Source organism: Bison bison, unplaced genomic scaffold (genome assembly GCF_000754665.1).
Source record: "Bison bison bison isolate TAMUID 2011002044 unplaced genomic scaffold, Bison_UMD1.0 scf7180017864373, whole genome shotgun sequence".
NCBI classification, from domain to species: Eukaryota; Metazoa; Chordata; class Mammalia; order Artiodactyla; family Bovidae; genus Bison; species Bison bison.
The window spans coordinates 4,218,882-4,239,661 of NW_011494945.1; the positions used below are offsets into that span (position 1 = coordinate 4,218,882).

The 20,780-nt window shown below is 44.1% G+C and overlaps 1 protein-coding gene across 4 annotated transcripts in view; it reads left to right on the top strand.

Moving 5' to 3' along the window:
- FYN (FYN proto-oncogene, Src family tyrosine kinase) overlaps nt 1-20,780 on the top strand; it is a 214,065-nt gene that overhangs the window by 164,658 nt on the left and 28,627 nt on the right. For 2 of the 4 annotated variants that reach the window (XM_010856592.1, XM_010856593.1), the window contains 7 exons: nt 4,719-4,817; nt 7,569-7,672; nt 8,664-8,813; nt 11,407-11,571; nt 14,819-14,998; nt 17,172-17,248; nt 17,333-17,486. In XM_010856592.1, the coding sequence (XP_010854894.1) occupies nt 4,719-4,817; nt 7,569-7,672; nt 8,664-8,813; nt 11,407-11,571; nt 14,819-14,998; nt 17,172-17,248; nt 17,333-17,486 (929 nt within the window). Of the gene's footprint in view, nt 1-4,718; nt 4,818-7,568; nt 7,673-8,663; nt 8,814-11,406; nt 11,572-11,949; nt 12,106-14,818; nt 14,999-17,171; nt 17,249-17,332; nt 17,487-20,780 lie in introns of all 4 variants that reach the window. The other 2 variants (XM_010856594.1, XM_010856595.1) reach the window with 2 other exon arrangements.

Sequence of the window (20,780 nt, forward strand, 5' to 3'; positions counted from 1 at the left end):
TGATCCATTTTTGAATACAGAATTCATCTGTTTTATTCCTATTTTTGCATTTCATGACTACTGCTGCACCACCAGAAGCAGCAACTCTAAAATATAATCAGTGTTTTACAGAGTGGAACAGTGCTCATGGCCTAGGGTGCTGTCAATAGTCGTGTCCAACTCTTTGCAACCCCATGGACTGGAGCCCGCCAGGCTCCTCTGTCCATGGAATTTTCCAGGCAAGAATCCTGGAGTGGATTGCCATTTCCTCCTCCGGGGGATCTTCCCAACCCAGGGATCAAACCCACTTCTCCTGCATTGGCAGGTGGATTCTTTGTCAGTGATCCACCTGGGAAGCCCCCATGGCTTACGGTAGTGACTCCTTTAAAGTTCTTTTCACTGTAATAAGAAGAAATCTGGTTTAGAGCCCATGTAAGCTTTTGACCAAATTGTTTTGGATATGCTCTGTGAGAGTAAGATGGGTGGTGACCAAATTTAGAAAGAATCCAGCATTTATAATAATAATGCGCCAAAGCTCCATAGATCAAGGCTGACTTCTGTTTGCAAATGTCATTTCCTGGCTCCATCAGGGCTCCAAACTCCCAGCTCCTGGGACCACAAGCCCTCTGAGCAGCTCTGGGGAATGGGAAGAGGTTCTTTTAATATGTGTTTAAACTAGAGCAAGAGGGGAAGCTGTGATGGAAATTTCTATTCTAAACCAGAGCCAAGGCTTAAATCATGTATTTGAATCAGACCAAGATAACAGTTGAAGAAAAGTCTCACCAACTCTTAAATTAATGAAATAACTGGAATGTAAGAACTGTTTAAAGAAATGCAATTTTAATAATACTAATTACTCGTGGTAACTCAAAGAAAAAGTAACCTAGTAAAGATCCTGTTTTCCTAAATCAAGCTGAATAATTTGCATAGAGTATGTTATTTATTTGCAAGTGAATTGGGCTTCCAGTGTATTAAAAAGTGATTTATTCATCTGCTCAGAAGGGTCCTTTTGCTATCTTGAGTCTATACCAGCCTGTCTGGGCACAACATGTGAGTTACTACATTGTGTCCTTGTCACCTCCTTTGGTGGAGAAAGGGACCCTAGATGGCCTCGAAAAGAGAAAAGGATTTTATCTTTCTCAGCTTCTCATGAGTGACTGAAAACCTTTGTGAGATTAATAGAGGCATTCAAGAGAAAATTGTGAATTCCTAATACATGACTTAAGAATGATCTGATAGTTGGATTCTAATCAGTGCTAAACTATTTAGGTGCCAAAACCAAAATGAGATAGTTAATGCTCAATTTGAAATGGAAAGAACTTGATCACCTGGATAAGGCTGTGCTTGTCACAACTTGCAGCAAAGTATATTGGTTTCCTGTCCCAGATGACATTTCCATGCACCTGAAAATTGATAGTATCGACTTTTTTTCTAAATTCAAATCAATTAGAACTAACTCAATGAAGGTTATTTTGCAGTAAAAAATAAGCCTCTGCTGCAAGTACTTAATATTTTCCTTACTATTTGGGAGATTTCCCAGATGTGTGTGTGGTGGGAAGCACAGAGAAAGAGAAGAAAGCCTGGAAGTGATATGTACTGTTATTTTCTATAATGAAATGTCTCCATCTAGTGGAAGTTCAGAGCAGTAAATGTCACCACGTTAAAATGATAATGGCTCCAAAGCAGTTTCCTTAAACACGTGCAGTGTGCAAAGAAAAAAATAAACTTCCACATATGTTCTTAGATGATGTCCTTACAACTGCACGTATTTCCCTTGACAGATGTAGAAATGAAACCAATACAAACTGTTACAGTGTTAACATTTGTAATGTCATAATTTGAACCTGAAAGGCAGAGGGACAAGCTCGGGGAGCTACACAGGGTAGATGCCACACAGCCAGTATCAGTCTAGTTCTTAAGTTGGGTGGTAGGTTCACAAGTGTTCATATGTACCTGTAGTCTGTGGTATGCATAAATTACTCCATGAACTAAATTTAAAATTATTAATAAAGGAATTTCTAGGTGCAACTATTTCCCTCTTTTGATTGATTTGTTTAAATTTAATAGAGTAATGAAAGACTGGAAAACTAATTAGAACATCAGTTTTTAAAGGCTTTGCGAGCACCCTGTTTCCTTGGGAACTCTTCTGTGCCGCTTGTGCCACCTGACACTTCCCGCAGCTACACCTGTGGCACCAATGGGCTTGTCACCGTCTGTCTGTCGTGTGAAATCCTGTCTGGAGTGGCTGCTCATCATCACCTTGCTCAGGGTCAGGCTTTAGAGCTTGGGTCACAGAGTGAGGCTTGCGTTTAACACGGAGGCTGGTCCTCCTCCACTAATTGCATCCATCTGGGGAGGACGCTGACCAGGGTCCAGAGCCAGCATTTCTCTTCCCTGTCGGAGGGCTTTGACACACAGGTCAGTGAAAAAGTGATCTAAAAAAAAAAAAAGCCTGGACCAAAAAAGGCAAGAGAGAAGGTGCTGGGCATCTGGTGATCAAAAGGCTGGGAGGCCTCCGTCTGCTCAGGGGCAGTTGGGTCCTCCGTTGCCCTCCCGCTCTTGACTACAGTCCGGTGGAGGGCTCTGTGCCACCGTTCATGTCAGAGCTACAGCCCCACATACACACTGACCTTTGTTGATGGGGGAGGAGGCGCACACTGCGCTCCAGCCTTGCTCCCAGTCATGTGCAGCTGTGTGAGTCTGATCCTATGAACTCTGACCACTCCATCTATTCATTTGTTTCAAGCTGGGTTGTGTTTCAAGTCCCCCTTTCCGTCCATCTGCCCACGGCGCTGAGCGCCCGACAGATGAGGCCATGCTGTGGCTGAAACACTGGGCTGAAGTGGTGAGGCTAAGACTCTCATCCTCTTAGCAAGGTCTTTTCCTCCCCCTGCACCCACACTGCTGAACCCACCCTTCCTCCCCTGCCCCCCAGACTCAGGCCAGTGCTGTCAATACTCGATGAAATAACCTCAGAGGGAAAATGTATGATCAAGTTATAACCCATTGTAAGCTTTATTCTTCTACCCATTTTCTTGAAAGCAAACAAGGCAGATATTCAGAGCATCTGCATCCTTTATTGGGCCTCCGAACAGGCCACCTTTCTCAAATGATATACAACTATGAAGGGCTTCCCAGGTGACACAGAGGTAAAGAATTCAGTTGCCAATTCAGGAGACTCAAGAGACACAGGTTCGATCCCTGGGTCGGGAAGATGCTCTGAAGCAGAAAATGGCAACCCACTCCAGTACTCTTGCCTGGAGAGTACCATGGACAGAGGAGCCTGGCGGGCTACAGTCCACAGGGTCACAATCCCATGGACAGAGGAGCCTGGCGGGCTACAGTCCACGGGGTCACAATCCCATGGACAGAGGAGCCTGGCGGGCTACAGTCCACGGGGTCACAATCCCATGGACAGAGGAGCCTGGCGGGCTACAGTCCACGGGGTCACAATCCCATGGACAGAGGAGCCTGGCGGGCTACAGTCCACGGGGTCACAATCCCATGGACAGAGGAGCCTGGCGGGCTACAGTCCACGGGGTCACAATCCCATGGACAGAGGAGCCTGGCGGGCTACAGTCCACGGGGTCACAATCCCATGGACAGAGGAGCCTGGCGGGCTACAGTCCACGGGGTCACAATCCCATGGACAGAGGAGCCTGGCGGGCTACAGTCCACGGGGTCACAATCCCATGGACAGAGGAGCCTGGTGGGCTATAGTCCATGGGGTCACAATCCCATGGACAGAGGAGCCTGGCGGGCTACAGTCCACGGGGTCACAAAGAGTCAGACAGCGCTGAGCGACTAAACACACACACACATATGCAACTACAGTGTCTGTCTGCTGTCTGTCTCTCCCTTTTTTCTTTCTTTCAAATCATTTACTAGCTGACAAAATAACGTTAAAGCCAGGGGCCTGCATAGAGGTACCAGGACGCTGGGGATGAAATAGAGACTGTTAGCCAAATTAGCACCATCAGTGCATCCTTTATTTTCTCCCAGCTCAGCTTTATTGAGATATAATTGGAAATATGACATTGTATAAGTTTAAGGTGTACAATGTGATGGCTTGACACATGTATGTTGTGAAATGTTTACTACAAGAAGGTTGGTTAAAACATCCCTCACTTCACATAATTACAGTTTTGTTGTTGGTACAATGTTTTCCTTAAGTAGGCAGTGATTGAGTTCCCTTCCCCTCTAAGTTGGAGACACTTACCAAGCCATAGGGACTTCCTGGGTGGTGCTAGTGGCAAAAAAAAAAACCTGCCTGCCAGTGCAGGAGACATAAGCCACAGAGGTTCGATCCCTGCATCAGGAAGATCCCCTGGAGTAGGAAATGGCAGCCCACTCCAGCATTCTTGCCTGGAGAGTCCCATGGACCGAGGAGCCTGGTGGGCTACAGTCCATAGGGTTGCAAAGAGTCAAACACAACTGAAATAACTTAGCACGCACCAAGCCAAATGCCCTCTTCCCCATCAGTGCCCCCTCATGAAGGGTCCTACATTCTGAATTCATAAATAAAGCGAGAGATGAGAGACAAAGCTGGATCCTCTCCCAGCTAATGTGGATGGCACGCATTGGACCCTCACAGAAAGCTGTGTGGGAGTTTGGAGAAATCAGGTATAGAATGACTAGGAGGTAGTCATGTGCTCCCACTACACCGAGCCTGTGACTGCAGAACACTGAACCGGTCGACATATTCACTTCCTTTTCTCTCTTTTTTTTTTCCCCTCCAGGGAAGGAGACTGGTGGGAAGCACGCTCCTTGACAACTGGAGAGACGGGTTACATTCCCAGCAATTATGTGGCTCCAGTTGACTCCATCCAGGCAGAAGAGTACGTTTTGCTGTTTTCTCTTAACTACTTGCTTTTCCACGTTAGTTGCCCTGATAAATTCATTAGCCTTACGCAAGAGGAAGAAGCAGTCCCCGAGAGCCATCAAGGGGGGAGAGGACGTGGCAATGCTGTGACCCCCAGGCTCTATGCCGTGGTTTTTGCCACATCTGTGTAATGCTTGTACCTTTATTAACTTAATGTTTTTCTTAAAGCCTGCTCACCTTTTAAAAACATTTATTTCAAGAAGAAACTTTATAGTAGCACCTCAAATGAAAACAGAGTATTACTTTGCCATAGATAGAAATAACCATAAGAACGTGATGAAATTCTACCTAGAGCATGCATTACTGGCCACTCCAGGATCTAAGCCTGCAGTCTGCTGAAGAAAAGAGGGGAGGGGAAGGAAGAAGGGAGGGATGAAGACAGAAAGAAAGGGAGGTGTAAGTAATCGTTAAAGATCAATTTGCGATTTTTCTCCTCAGCATGTACGGGAGTTTTAAAGGGGTGCTGGAAAGGCACACCGTTCACAGCCCAGGTAGGAATAACGCACGAGCAGTGTGTCCTGCCACTCAGGAAGCCCCGCGGTCATGCACTTCAAATGGTCCTTTGCTTTGACATGGAGTCTCAGGTGGCTTCTTTCTTAGCAAATCGTGACTAGCAGTTAGTGCAAGGATTTCACTGATAGTGGTTTCAGAAGATGGTCGATGGGCTGAGGGAATATCCTAGAAGGAATGACCATAGTTCCTCCCCTTGGCCTGTGGGGATTCATGGGCATTTCCAAAGTGGAGAGCTGTCAGGATGGCTCGTGTGGCGGCCCTCCCCTCTGAACTGAGGGCAAGGGAGGTGGAACAGGATCTCCTGAACGTGGGATCCGGGCCTTCCCCCACCGCCCACCCCACTGCCCCAATACCTAGGGGACCTGCCTCTGCTGCTGGAGGCAGTTCTGACTTTCCAGCGAGGTTGCTGAGAAGAGTCGGCCCCGGAGTCCACACTTTGGCTCTGATATTTAACATGCCCGGCGCTTATGTCAGCACTGCAGGGACAGTTAGACTCCCCTGTGGGATGGCTTGCTTGTCTTTAATTCCCCTGTATCTCCTCTAGGAAGATCTGTTCTGTTTTCCACTGTCGAACACTCAGTGACTCTGAGCTCCTTTTTACTCTCAGTGAGTGTGTTTCATCATCAGTGAATAAAGGAATCTGCCCTGAATCATTATTTTAGGGCAGGTTTGCAAACATCTCTGTGTTCTTTCAGAATAAAAGATGCCATCAAAATATACCATTACTTTGACTGAACTGGGAACCTACCCAATATACGTTTAAGTTATATTTGTAATAGTTTTTTAAAGAAGCAAATAACATTTAAAAAATAATACCCATGGTTTTACATGTGCAGTTAATTACCATTATCTTAAAATACGATTGCCTTAGTACACTCTATTGTTCTAATGGTTCCCCTTTCACCGCTGTTCATGTTTACACTGAGTTTTAATTGGGTTATTGATACAAATCTGGAAAATCATTTCCCACAAAATGATTCTTGTAGTTCCCTTTATCCCCCCTAGCACAAAGCTAGGATTGTTGCAGTCTTGTGCCTTTAAAAGTCACGAAGGAGCTGGCATGCAGTGTGTCTTTTCTTATCTTCAGGGAAGCTCACTCATTCACAAAAGAACTTGACAGTGAACACATAATAGCTGTGTTCATGTATAATGAATTGAAATTTCATTTTAGAAACTGGATCCTTTCACAGTCAAACATTCTAAAAATTGTCCCTGTGCACAGATTCCAATGGAGTGCCACCAAGTTCTCCCTGGGGCTCTAGAAGTACCTGCTGCTCACCCAGCACCTAGCGCGGAAACATTACCCAATTGTCAGGCTGGGCTTACGGCTGGAGAGTACGGGGGAGGTGAAAGATGAAGAAGGAAGGCCAGGAGGCGACTTGATGCGATGCTTCCTAAAGTGGCATGGGAGTGATATTACAGGGAGACTAGGAACACGTCTGTGACACCGAGACGTTTTTAAGGCTGTGCTGGTTGACTGTGAACAGTAAGTGGCCCTGCCACTGTGCCAGAGGTCACATGTGGCAGGTCGCAGCACCACCACTCAGCACATGCCTCTTACAGGCCCTTCCCACTGCTGAGCAGGAAGACAAGAGTCACAAGCATCCAGGGACAGCAGTCATCTCAAATTAGGGATAGTCTTGACCTCTTTCTTTCAGAGTTCCTATAGGTAGGAAGCTACTGAAAATACTGCTTATCCATTCCAATGGGCTTTTTTTAAATGCTTGATTAATGATCTTTATGTACACTAAGACTGTGTTTTGTTATTTGCCAAGGGTTGTAATAATGCTCAAAAATCCAGGATCTTGTAGAAGCTCATGGGCAGGGTGTCCTGCAGTTGCCATTTCAAAACAAGGTCTGGGATTTTTCCTTTTTGTTCATGCAAGTGATACTTGCAACACAAACCCACCGGTTTCCCATCATCTCTGGAAGGAAGAAAAATAACCTGCGATTCAAATCTGATTGTTTTTCAGGCGTGAAAGGGGTGGATTAGGGACGGAATCAGGAATAGATTGAAAGGGAACTAGAGGAAGCTAGGAAAAATACACAGGGGGAGGCCAAGGAGGGACTTAGAGGTGAGGAGGCACAGGGGGAGGCTAAGGAGGGACTCGGACGTGAGGAGGACGTACGGGCACTGTTCCACTTTGGCAAATGATCGTTAGACAATGTCTCCTTCCCTTGATCTCACTTACAGGTGGTACTTTGGAAAACTCGGCCGGAAAGATGCTGAGCGACAGCTTTTGTCCTTTGGAAACCCACGGGGTACCTTTCTTATCCGTGAGAGTGAAACCACCAAAGGTAAGATAACGAGTTGAAGACGTTGGCTTGTCATTCAAATCTGTGGATTAGTCAGAGGGGATGAAAGGCTTATCTCTAATGTACAAGGATTTTTAAATGGCACATATCCTCTCTGCCTCGTGAGCAGAGTCCTATTTTCAGTTTCCCCTCCAGGCTCTAGAACTGCAGACAGTTCCAAAAGGACTACAGAGGCTCGAAACCAAGACCTTCCTCCCGAAACAGGGGCTGGGCTCCAGGCACGCAAGATCACAGAACGTTCAGAAGTCCTTTAGAATTAGGATTTTCTGAAACTCTTAGTTCCTCAGGCGCCCATCACACAGGTTGTTTTTTTTGGGGTTTTTTTGTGGGGTTTTTTTTTTGTTTTTTTTTTTTTGCATTTCTTTTTTTTTTTCCCACAACCGAGGACTTCTCTTCCTCCATTTGCTGGCCTTCTCATTATTTAACAACTCATTAGAGCCCATGAGAGGAGCTGGGCCAAGGAAACAGCAGTGGCCTTCTAGCTTGAAAAAACAGACTACTGGTTATTGGCTCCTGTGAAAAGTGTTGTGAAGCAAGAATCGGAAGCTCAGTTCTAGAGAAACAGCCCTTAGATTTCTTTCAGTGCACGCCACCCCCGACTTGGTGATGCTCCGTGAATAACCCAGACTAGGACAGCAATCTCGGCCGTGAGCATCTGTGCTTGCCTCATCTTGCCCTGGGGGAGTTGGGTCTACGCCGAGTTCTCCAGGACAAGTACACTGAATAGACTTATCGTAGGAAAAAAAATCCAGGGAGCTTTCATTCCCAACGGTAGAATCATTTTATTACTAATATCTTCTGACATTGGCAGGAAAAAATTATTTTCTTCCTATGTTGCTGAATGGATGTGTGTGTGTGGTGTGTGTGTCTCCTCTTGATAATTATCAATCAGAATACTCAAGTAAATGAGTCCCCCAAAAAGAAATTGGTATTCCAAATGATGGGAGCTGCTAATGCTTTGCACATTTCCCAGGTGCCTATTCACTTTCTATCCGAGACTGGGATGATATGAAAGGAGACCATGTCAAACATTATAAAATTCGCAAACTTGACAACGGTGGATACTATATTACCACCCGGGCCCAATTTGAAACCCTTCAGCAGCTTGTACAACATTACTCAGGTAAAGTGAATTCTAACTGGCTACTAACCATTTGGATGCTGGAGGGAGGGAGTGAGAAAAGAGTGGGAAAAGGGAAAGTGGTACAGCAAATATATTGCAAAGGCACTAGGAAAACGGTCTTCTTTGCTAGGCTCTCAAGATGAGGCTTGGCCGAACAGGTTCTGTTACTATTTTTACCTTCACAGTTATCGTTAGTTCCATATGTTTGTCAAAACACAGACCATTCTCGTTCCCCAGCTAGAAAGCAATAGGTTAAATTCTAAAAGCTGTTTGCTTTTTCGTCTTCGCCTTTAAATCCTTGGAAGTTATCTCTTCCTGCTCCCCTACAGTATATGTGGTTTGGAAGCTATGAAAGGAAGAAGGTGTGGTCTCTGGGGGAACTCCATCCATGGGGCCTCCTAGAGCGGGTGGTGTGTTCCTACCACCACTTCCCTCTCAGCAGGAAGGGCTGCACACACATACACGAGATGACTTTCGCCATCCATTTCTCACGTTCCACTTCCCCACCAATGCTTCCGTTTACTAACTAGACTGAGATGTATATGACCCACAGCTCCTAGAGCTGTTACAGCTATTGTATTAAATTAAACTTTCAAACAGTAGACCAATCTCTGTCCTAACACCCAGACATCACCGTCAGTCTGTTGTTCCTAGAAACATATAATTATTAGGTGTTTAGGTGTGTGATTTGTACATTTTATTAAAGAGAGTGATTGTACATGTAGTTGTTAAAATGATTGCTTTCTTTCCTAGATTAGCAAGTCAACCCCACTATGTCAATATATACACACCAATGGATGGACATATGCATGTCCAGATAGAGGTCTATATCCCAATTGTTTTTATGTGACCCATATGTACATTTTCTGTTATTCTTTAGGATAATGACAAGACTTCAAAATACTACATGGCTTGACTTCTACTATTGCTCTATGCTCATTCATTTAAAAATATGTGTGTATAATTTTTTAGCACCAAAAAAGGCAGTTTTTTGAAAATGGCACTAAGAAATATCTGTCTATTGATCCTGGGCACTAAAGAGCAAATGAAAAAGCATTAACAACACTTGGCAAGCTTGTTGATTAGAGGAGGGGGTCACTTTGGTTGGTGTGGATTCTAATGAAATACTTAGGAGAAATGGAGCAAAATATCTCCCTGAGATTAAATGATGTGCTCAAAATGCCCACATGTTGTAAGGATCTCTCAAATGCCTAAATATATTTCATTACAGCCAGACATCAGCTGGATCCCCAGGGCTTGGATCATTTGAAAATATTGTGTTGGAAAGGGCACCTTAATAACATCATAAAGCTGGAAGGAGAGAAGGGATGTGAGGAGCAATAGACACTTTTTAATCTCAAAAAAAAAAAAATGCATCTCGAGACAGATTTGTTTTTATATTGGCTTCTCCCCTTGCCTCTTTCTCTCCCTCACACAATAAAATGCCTTTGAAATATTGACACATAAATAATTTCCTGCCTAAATGTCTGAGAACCTGATTCTGTCAAATAGAAAGGAATAACAAGGAACCTGAAGCTGGTTCCTGGAGCAAAGGCGACAGCTTTACATTCTGTGTCCCTGGAGTAGAGGGGCCTCCCATGGGGTGTGGCCAGCGGGGCTCCGTCCCATCTCAGGCCAGGCTCTCTGCAGCTTTTGTCACTGCCTTGAGTCCCTGTCCATTGTCAACTTTCTCACCTGACTGGTGTTTAGCTTGGCATTTAGACAATTTCCCCTTACCACTGCTACAGTCTAAGACTTTTTCTTTAAAGAGAGAGAGAAGAAAAGGGAAAAATCCTCCAAATAATCTATAAGTGATAACGACTTTTTTTCTTCCTCTTTTTCATAGGAAATAGAGTTCTCTCACATCCTTGAGTTTCTGCAAATTTTAGTTCCCATTCTTTCTCCTTTCAAGCCAGACTCCTAAATTATACATCGGAGACTGTTATAAAGATTTTTTTTAATGGAAGATTTCAAAGAAGCAAGAGTAGCTGACTGGTAGAATAGAGTCAGTTCAAATTGTCAGAGAAATCACTAGAGAAATAGGACCTCTTTTTTCCCTCGCCAGGTGTAATCTCCAGCCTTACTAGTTTATAACAGTCTAACGTTCTATACGAGAAGCCTGTACTGAAGCTACAATTTTAAGTATATTCATAGCAAAGGGAGTCCCCACGCCCTTGATATGAGACGGCAGCAAAAGACAGTTGTGCTGACATTCTGTGGTCCAAAGGTACTTTTTGAAATCAATAGAGGTTATTTGCAGAGTTTCAGAAGACATGTTATTAGCACACTGGGCTGAAAACATTTTCCTTATTTCGTAAGCACAGACACCAAAGCAGCCTGAATCTGTATCTATGTATAGCCTATAGTAGACCTGGGTGTACGCAGTCGTCGAAATCCAAAACGTCTTCTGTTCTGCCTCCAGCGAGCACATTTCAGTGTGTGGTGTCTAATCTTCCGACACGTGTGTAGTTCTCTGCTGGCATAGCACTGTTTTGCGTAACACTGTGCGCTGGCTGGGTTTGTGCCCCGTGAGTGTTGTTGTTCACGTGTTTGCTCTTCTCTTCCTCTCCCGCCGCTGTCCTCGCTCCATCAGAGAGAGCCGCAGGCCTCTGCTGCCGCCTAGTAGTTCCCTGTCACAAAGGGATGCCACGGCTTACCGATCTGTCTGTCAAAACCAAAGATGTCTGGGAAATCCCTCGAGAATCCCTGCAGTTGATCAAGAGACTGGGAAATGGGCAGTTTGGGGAAGTATGGATGGGTATGCCGAGACTCAATTACTCTATTACTAGCTTTCTCGTTTGGCGAAGTCCCAAACATCAAAGATGGAAGGTGAAAATAAAGACTTTTTGGCCAGGAAGAGAATATGAATTATGAGTAATTTGGATTTTGATTTCAGAATTCTGGTTAAGATTGGCAGATGGCTCAAATGATACTGTTATATGAGCCTCAATTCATAAACCAGGAAATGGTACAAGGTATATTCTAGCCTGCACCAAAGGCCTTCATTTCCAACTGCAAATGTTGGTAGAATGAACAATGTCGCCCTAAAGGGCCCGTCACCTCCCATCTTTTCTAGCGCATGCATGATTATGGATTATAAGGACTGTGTTTTCTTTATTAATTCCCTTTCCTGTAGAGAAAGCTGATGGTTTGTGTTTTAACTTAACTGTGATTGCATCGAGTTGTACCCCACAAACTTCTGGATTGTCTAAAGATGCTTGGGAAGTTGCACGTGGTTCCCTGTGTCTGGAGAAGAAGCTGGGTCAGGGGTGTTTCGCTGAAGTGTGGCTTGGTAAGGCAGAGGGCACATTTTGTTTTGGCTGCATCTCAAAGCCAGCTACAAGGCGATTTTGAACAAACAAACACACAGCTGGTGGGACCAAGATGCTTGACCTGGATGGCTAGATGGGCACAGGCCATTCAGGTTATTCCCTTCCATTCTGCTTCATGTGGTTAATTAAGGCACACAGAACAGAAAACCAGTACAGTAAGAGTGATGTTTCCTCTTCCTAAGACGTGGGAAGGTAAGATTCTACAGATGGGCTAATGTAGGAAAAGACCATGGGCTTTTTTCCTCAGTAGCCTGGATTTGAATCTTTTCCAGCTGATTAACCATGGGCATGGGGCTTATTTCATCTCTTTGAACCTCAGTTACCTCATCTGTAAAACTGAAATAATACCTACTTCTTAGGATTACGTTGAGGGTGATATGGCATAGTATATCTCTATGGCAAATGGCAGGTACTCAGTGGACACTTGTTCTTCTCTCTTAATTTGGTTGTCTTTGATCAGGCCAACTTCTCTGGCCTTCCCCACTGCTTTAAAACACCCTGAAACATCTGTCAATAAGGTCATGTTGCTGCTTATGGAATCCTGCTTCTTACTTTCTTAGATTCAATTAAAAGCAACATTATTTAAAAGCAAAAGCATAAGTTGGTACCTGTTGATTTGTGTGGGTATAGGTACTTAGGTGTGATCTACATTAAAAGATTTAATGCAGTTAAAGCACTTAGAATGGAACTTGACAACTAGTAAGTACTACATATAGAGAGAGGTAGAGAGAGACACACACACACACCCTCAGTTATACACATGGATGAATGTATGCATATGCCATTATAGAAAGTATTATCATTATTAATATAATCGCTTTCCGAGTCAACTTATTGTATCTGTCTCTATCTGGAATCTAACTCTCATGTTGTATTTATATGGCCTTACACTCCCTTATCCACCCAATTTATAATTAGATTTGTGAGTCCTAAGGATTTCAATACAGTCATTCATGAAATCAGGAAAAATTAAACTCTGTACAAAAATTTATTTTCAAACATTATAGTTACCAATTTTAAATCATTACACATGCTGTTATGTTTTCCCCTGAATGTGAAACACCATGTTGAGGTAGTTCAGGATCAGGATGGAAGGTTATCTAGGTAACCAGGTGATATTAGAGAGGATGATCTCACTGTTAAAATTTCAGGGGTGCTAAAACACTCACACGACCACTTACTAATTATCAGATTTCCCATTTATGTTTAATGGTCAGTTTTCTATAAGATTTCAATGAACTCTTTTTGAAGCCACTTATCCTTTGATAATTTACATTTTTATAGGTTGCATGTTGTGATTATATGAACCATGTTTTATAACAAGGGTAACAAGACTTGTTGCAATTTATAGAATTTTTTAGTTCTAGGATTAATTATATTAAGTATAAAGTTAATTTAAACCAGCCTTCTTTTCCAAATAGAAAACGATATAATCTAATTTAGTAGATTTTTCAGTTTACCTTATAGTTTTAATTCAAAGTCATAGGACTAATAATGGATACACATAGGATTTAGTGGGTTTTTTTTAAATTCTGGTGCTAAAAGAGACTGGAAAGATAATCCAGTTCCATTTCTGTATTTTACAGATGAGGTAAATGATGAGGATCATAAACCAGGCCCGCCTCTGAAACTCCTAGATTATTTTACATATGTGAAGTTGTAAATATTTCTTTTCCCTCTTAGCTGCTGTTTAATTTTTCCAGTCTAGTAGAAATCATTGTTCTTGTGGCTGACCATCAGTAAACTTGAGGAATTTTCTTTTCCTGGTTGAAGTATTGGCAAGTGGACCAAGAGCTTCTTGCCAATACTTCTCAGCACATTTAGCTCAACTTCTCAAGGACTCAGTCAAGTAGCTCATCCCTGGCTGACAACTGAAAGTCTAGAGGTAATTTCCAAACTTCCTTAGTGTGATGTTATATATTTTAAAATGGCACACCCCAGAAAATAGGACTTAATGTCATTTGTTCCATGTTTATCCTCCTGTCTAAGGGATGGCTATTGGATGGCCATTGAAGGCCAGTCCTGTTCTAACCCCTAGACACTCATCCTTATAAAGAAGTATCCAGAAAGTACTAGTGATCTAATGTACTACATGATAAGTAAATATAATTAACATCCTGTATATTATCTATGAAAATTGTTTAGGGGATAAATCCCAAGAGTTCTCATCACAAGAAAAAAATTTATTTGTACTTAATTTTGTATCTATCTAAGATGATGGATTTCACCAGACTTAACTGTAATAGTCACTCCATGATATATGTAAATTAAATCATTATGCTTTACAACTTAAACTGATACAGTGCCATATGTCAATCATATCTCAAAAACTACTAGAAGGGAAAAAAATGAAGTATCCAGAGCTTTTGATACAAATTTGTGATCACGTGGCTGAACCAGAAAGGGAAAGTGATATATATCAAAATACGAAAAATTTTTAAAGAATTGTAAACCATGATATAGCCTGTAAGTAAACACATTTTTTCCTGTTGAAAATACTTGACAGAGTCCTTGCATTTGATTGTCTTTGTTCAACAACAACAACAGCAAAACTCTATTAAGTTTTCTTTAAATGTAAAATCTAACTTTATACAAATAGCTATTCATTAAAAAAGTTTTTTTCCCATCCAAAGAGGATCCTTGGTTTGACTTAATATTGTGGGGTGTCTGCAGGTACCTGGAATGGAAACACAAAAGTAGCCATAAAGACTCTTAAACCAGGCACAATGTCCCCTGAATCATTCCTTGAGGAGGCGCAGATCATGAAGAAGTTGAAGCACGACAAACTGGTCCAGCTATATGCCGTGGTGTCCGAGGAGCCCATCTACATCGTCACCGAGTATATGAATAAAGGTTGGCCTGGGCCTCTCGGGCTCCCCCTCACAGGGACCTGCAGTCTTGTCTCAGGGAGGGGAATGGAGCTGCCTGCCTGCTTTTTCCCTCCTTCCTCCATGAGTCAAGCATTCTTTGTCAGGGAGCACAATCTATGTGCTCACTGGCAAAAAGGTTGTACGAACAGACAGTGACCTTGAGTTTGACCCCCAGATTCCTTTGCATGCTTTTGCACATGTCAGGATTTCCAGCTCCTCTTCATAATTGAATAATTCATTTTTAGTATCGGAGTGATTAGTGCATGCATGTGTAGTCGTGTCTGACTCTTTGCAACCCCATGGATTGTAGCCCACCAGGCTCCTCTGTCCATGGGCTTCTCCAGGCAAGAATACTGGAGTGGGTTGCCATTGATACAGAGGGCTATAAAAGTTTGCTGTTATTTGGAATGCCACAGCTTATGTTAAAAATTAAATTTTTTTCAAACAAAGATATGAGGCTATATAGTTTTCAGGTATTCATCTCTCCTGCCTCATTCCCACCACCTTTGTCTGTCTTGAGTCCCCTACTCAAGACACCACAACCTTGACCATGTTGGAAACCCTTATCAAGGGTGAGTTTTTTTTAATCACATCGGTTCAAAACTTATTTGTTTTGCAGTAAAATTTTGTTTGAAAATGCCTTTTTGTGTACAGAAACATAAAAGTAAGAAATTGTGTTATGAAAGGTTTTGTGGCATAGCTTAACCATCTTAATAATAAATTACTTTCTTACAAATTTTTTAAAAATTAAATGTTTTTGCAAGGCTGAACAATTAACATCAGGCACTGAGCTCTGGGTTAAGTTTAGCCTCCATCTTTTCAACATCTTTTTTTTTTCTTCAGCTCTCTTCTTAAACATCTGATGTAGAAAGACATGCTTTTAAAGAGCACATTATATTCTCATTCTTTTTCTCTCTCTCTTTGTCTTTCTAATCAAAGCAATATTGTTGGGGATAAGACCACAGATCACTTTGTTTTGGAAAAATAGATGAACCAAACAAGAAACAGCCTTAAAAGGCAACGCATTGTACATCAGATGACACCAGTACAATTTTTCCCTTTCCACGTACTTTCTATTAAAATATATTTGGAATTATTCCCTGGCAGATTGTTTGTCCTTTGTATTTGGTTATTTGGTAAATAACTTTGTGATTAAAGCATGAAAAAAAATACCAGTGATCACATGAACCTCCAGCCTCTGCCCATGATTGCTTCAGCCCCAGTGTTCATTCTGAGCTCCTTAGGCGGAGTCATCACACTGGCTCTGAAGCTGCAGCCTTTGGTTTCAGGTATCTTTCAAGGCCTGATTGGCCATGATCTAATGTGGGGAGCCACCTACCCCAACCCTGTATTCCTCAGATACCCTTTTCTTGATTTAAAAATCTGTCAATAAGCTGAGCCACTGATTGTACACTTTACTATATGTTGGAATCACCTAATACAGGGGTCCCCAACCTTTGAGAGCTAATGCCTGATGATCTGAGGTGGAACTGACATGATAATAATAGAAATAAAGTACACAATAAATGGGATGTGCTTGAATCATCCCTAAAGCATCCACCACCCCCAAGTCCATGGAAACATTGTCTTTAAAGAAGCTTGTCCCTGGTGCCAAAAAGACTGGGAACCACTGATCTAATGGGCTTCTCAAAATATAAGTTTCTGGGCCAAAACTCGATTCTGTAGATGTGGGATGGGTTCTGAGAGTTTGTGTTTACAACTGGTTCCCCAGGGGTTGCCGTTCTTGCTGGTCCGGGACCATGTACTGGGAACCACTCAGCTAGGCGCTGTTTCTCCACATCACTCTTGAGCAGGACTGATCGGGAATTCGGGAATGAGAGTGAAGTGGTGCAGCCTTTAATCTCATCTAAGGCTGCTTCTTATGACATGAAGTCCCATTTCTTCTAGCTTCATCCCATTTTTGTTGCCCTTAGAATTGGAGTCACCACTGTTTACTTTTAAAAAGTAAAACTGCAGCCTCCAGTGCATAGTTGTTTTTTTTCCTGCCCAGTTTTTATGTGTGAACCTTTTTTTCACTGATAGCCTCATTTCATCTGATTACCTCATTCCTTCTAATAAGAAAACCAAATACAGCCCTTCATTGGGAATTTTGACCTTTCAGAGGAAATCAAAATGACTTTATGTTTTGTTCATAGGAAGTTTACTCGATTTCTTGAAAGATGGGGAAGGAAGGGCTCTGAAATTACCAAACCTCGTGGACATGGCAGCACAGGTAGGCCCTCGATTCATGCCTTAGATTTACCAGTGAGTGAACACGTGGAGCCACGTGTAATGCGCACTTCCTCGGTCTACGCAGGTTGCCGCGGGAATGGCGTACATCGAGCGCATGAATTACATCCACAGAGACCTGCGGTCAGCAAACATTCTCGTGGGGAATGGACTAATTTGCAAGATCGCCGACTTCGGATTGGCCAGGTTGATCGAGGACAATGAGTACACAGCAAGACAAGGTGGGCACTTGAATGAGGAAGGCTCGCGATCCCATCCTGCATAGCCCTTCCTCCTCCTTCCCTCCCTTCTTCCAGAAGATATTCGGAATGTCATTCTCCAGCTGGGTTTTTCCTTCTTGATCTGGCAGGAATCTGACCGCACTGCAGATGGGAGACTGTAGTGGGTTCAGTTGGTGGATAAGATGTTGCTTTTTTCATGCGCGAGTGTCCACTGATGTCCTCCTGGCTTGTGCCACCCTTGTGCCTGCATCCAGGCTCGGGACCCTCTGCCTTTCGAGGAGAGGGTGTGGAAGGCCAGGAGAGCAGTCAGGAAGCCGCTCATCATTCCATCAGAGTCTCAGCCAAAACAGAAGGCACTCTCATTGGAGAATTTAATAAAGGAGTTATTTGCGACAGCGCAGGCAGGGTTTAAGAAAACCAGCAGGGCGTGATGCGGCCTCCCAGAGCTTGTAACAGTACCAGAACTAAGAACGAGCAGCTGTGCGTGGAGACCACCGCTGGCTGAGACAGGCCTCTGGGGAAGTCACGCCCAGGCTCACTCTTTAGCCCTCCTACCGGTCTCCTGGCAAGCCCAACTAGAGCCAGCAGTCAGAGGAGCCACTGACAGTCCAGATGGGCCCCGAGAAGAGAGGTAGAGAGGGGATCTAGAGGGCCAACAGGAGAGAACAAGAGTCACTCAAAAAGCTCCACTTCCTTGAATCATTCGCCTCCATTCCACCCTTTCAAAAGATTTATAGAAATCAGCCTCTAGATAAAATACATCTCAAACCAACAGCCACTCCAGGGGGACAACTTTTCAGGTTCTTCTAGAGTACTAGATAGGGGAGAAGGAATTCCCAGGGTTACTTCCTTTCTTCCAGAACTTTACACAGTGGTCAAAGGGTAAATGTGTGGAATTAAGTGTGCAGTTTGCAACGGAACATAGGCTCCTCATGGCGAACATAACATGTCTGAAGGAAGCGGGGTCAGCTTCATTGTTATTCTTAACCAAAGCCCAGTCATTCTGAGCAAGGCTGAGCAATGACTGGAATAGGTTACAGGGCGGTGTTATCTCCTAGAGGTTATAATGGTTAGCGCTGCAGTTCTTCTTTCTCGCCTTCTTTTCTAATTCTTTCATGTCATGCCAGTTCTTCCCTCCTTTTATCCTTCTTGGCAGTCTCAAGTGATGAGGGGAAAAAAATGCTAAACTAAGACCCTGCCTCGTACAGATACTGTCCAAAGGCTAAATTACATGTCGGTCAGACAGCTCGGCTATTTGAATTTCCCCAACATGTGGCAGTTCTTGTCCTGGAGCCAAAGGCCGACACATTGAGCATGCCCATTCATCACACACATGCACATGTGCATATGCACACGCGCGCATGCACACACACACACACACACACTGCAGGGCCAGATGGTATGCCGTATCACTAATCAAAGGCACGTGGGCAGCTTTGATTGGCACTGCAGTCCAGAGAGGACTGTGGGCACGATTTTGAGTCAAGGTGAGCTGAGCGGGTCTGAAGTGCCCCCGGGTCTGAGACCTGGCCCTAAATGAGAGAGTTTACCCTGAGGCAAACCTGTCAGATCCCAGCTCACAGACCCAGAAGGAGAGGCGAGCGGGTGAAGGTTGAGAGACATGAATCTTTGGTTTAGGAAGGGGTGAGTCATATCAGCATCCTTCTGTGTGTGAGTGTTTTGGGGCTGGAGGAAGCAGTTCAGGATTTGTTTCTCCCATCCCCCCAGGCTCTGGACTGTCTGGAATTTGTCGTTAGCACCCTTGAGTCATCAATAAATGAGAACGTTGCAGAGCCTGAAGCCCAAGCATGCTGGCAGGGGTGCTGTTGACAGGGCTGGGTGTTTAGTTCATGGGGTGAGATGCCTAGGCTGTGGCCCTGGGTGATTAGCATCTGGGGGAAGGCACGTCAGGAGCCCTCGCTGCAGTCCCCTCAAAGTGTGCTGCTGCTGTGGAACAGGGCTGTGTGGCTGACCTCAACCCCAGCCCTCCCGTCCTGCCTTCCTCCCGATTGTCTTTTCTGGTGGGGTCCTCTCCACCTCCATCACCTTCCCAGATGTTGTCGTGATGCCCTTCAGAGGGTCAGCTTCACGCCCTTAATTTCCAAACAGAATACTCCACCCTTCTCTCTTCCAATTCTTTTTTCTTCTCTCTCCCCTTTTACAAGTATCTTCTGTGTGCTAAGTCGCTTCAGTCATGTCTGACTCTTTGCAACCCTATAGACTAGAGAATTAAACTGGGGAGAAAAAAGCAAAGACTGGGCCCCTGGGATTTGCCAGGAGAATAAAAGAAATATTGCAACAGAGGACAAAGAAGGAGCAGGGGTGTTTATAGGAAACCTACCCAGTGCCAGATCCAAGCGGGCAAATGTGAGGAGTGGAGTGGGAAAGATAGATACAGGCTCAGAGAGGCTGAGTGACAAAGTCACACAGCCAGTCAAAAGGCGGAGGCAGGATTTGGATTCAGGCATAGCTGGTCCTGTCAAATCCACCCTCTTATGCTATGCTGACTGCCTCTCATCAGGACAGTGATTGAAAGAAGAGAAAAATAAAAAATTGAAAGGATTGGTCATAAGCTCCTTTTCCCCTTTATTTTATAGAAGCGCTTTTAAGAGGCACCTTCTAAAGTGCATGTGAGGGGAGTTGGAAGACCTTCATCTGCCAGCTCCAGATCAGCCCAGCTGTTTACAGAGCACCTCTAGGGGTCTGCCCTGTGCCCAGGCCGCTTTACGAGGCAGGAAGGGCCCAGTGTGTATCCACTGGCGTGCTCTGCAGATGGCATGCATGCTTCATGCTGAAGTTTCTGCGGGGAATTAGTCAGTTCTTCCAGACAGCTGCTCCGTGTGCCTGAAAATATTTACAAGTCCGGTTTTATGTTCCCCACAGCCTCAGCCAGGCCGCATCTTGTTTATGGAAGTGTGGGCAGTGTTGAGAAGTGTGTGCCGATCACAGGTATTTTCAGACTGTGGGTGACTGTTGTTTCTCAACACAGTGGTGAGGTTCCCATCTAAGGGCTTGCTGAAATGTCTCTCCCTCCTCCTATGTGGTGGATGAGCTGGCATTTCCCCAGGCACCTGCAGAACTGGATTTGGGACCTGAGTTAAACAGCCGCTCCTGAGTTCCTTTGTCCTCCCCTGCCTGCCCTACTGGATTGTAAGCAGCAGCCCATATCAGGGAGAAGGTCAAGACCAGGCCCAGAGCTGGGGAGGGTGGTCCTCTGCCAGTAGCATTCTGGAGGCAACTAGCAATCATTTGGTATTGCTCATTTTCTTACCTCTGCATGTCCCCCAGTGACAG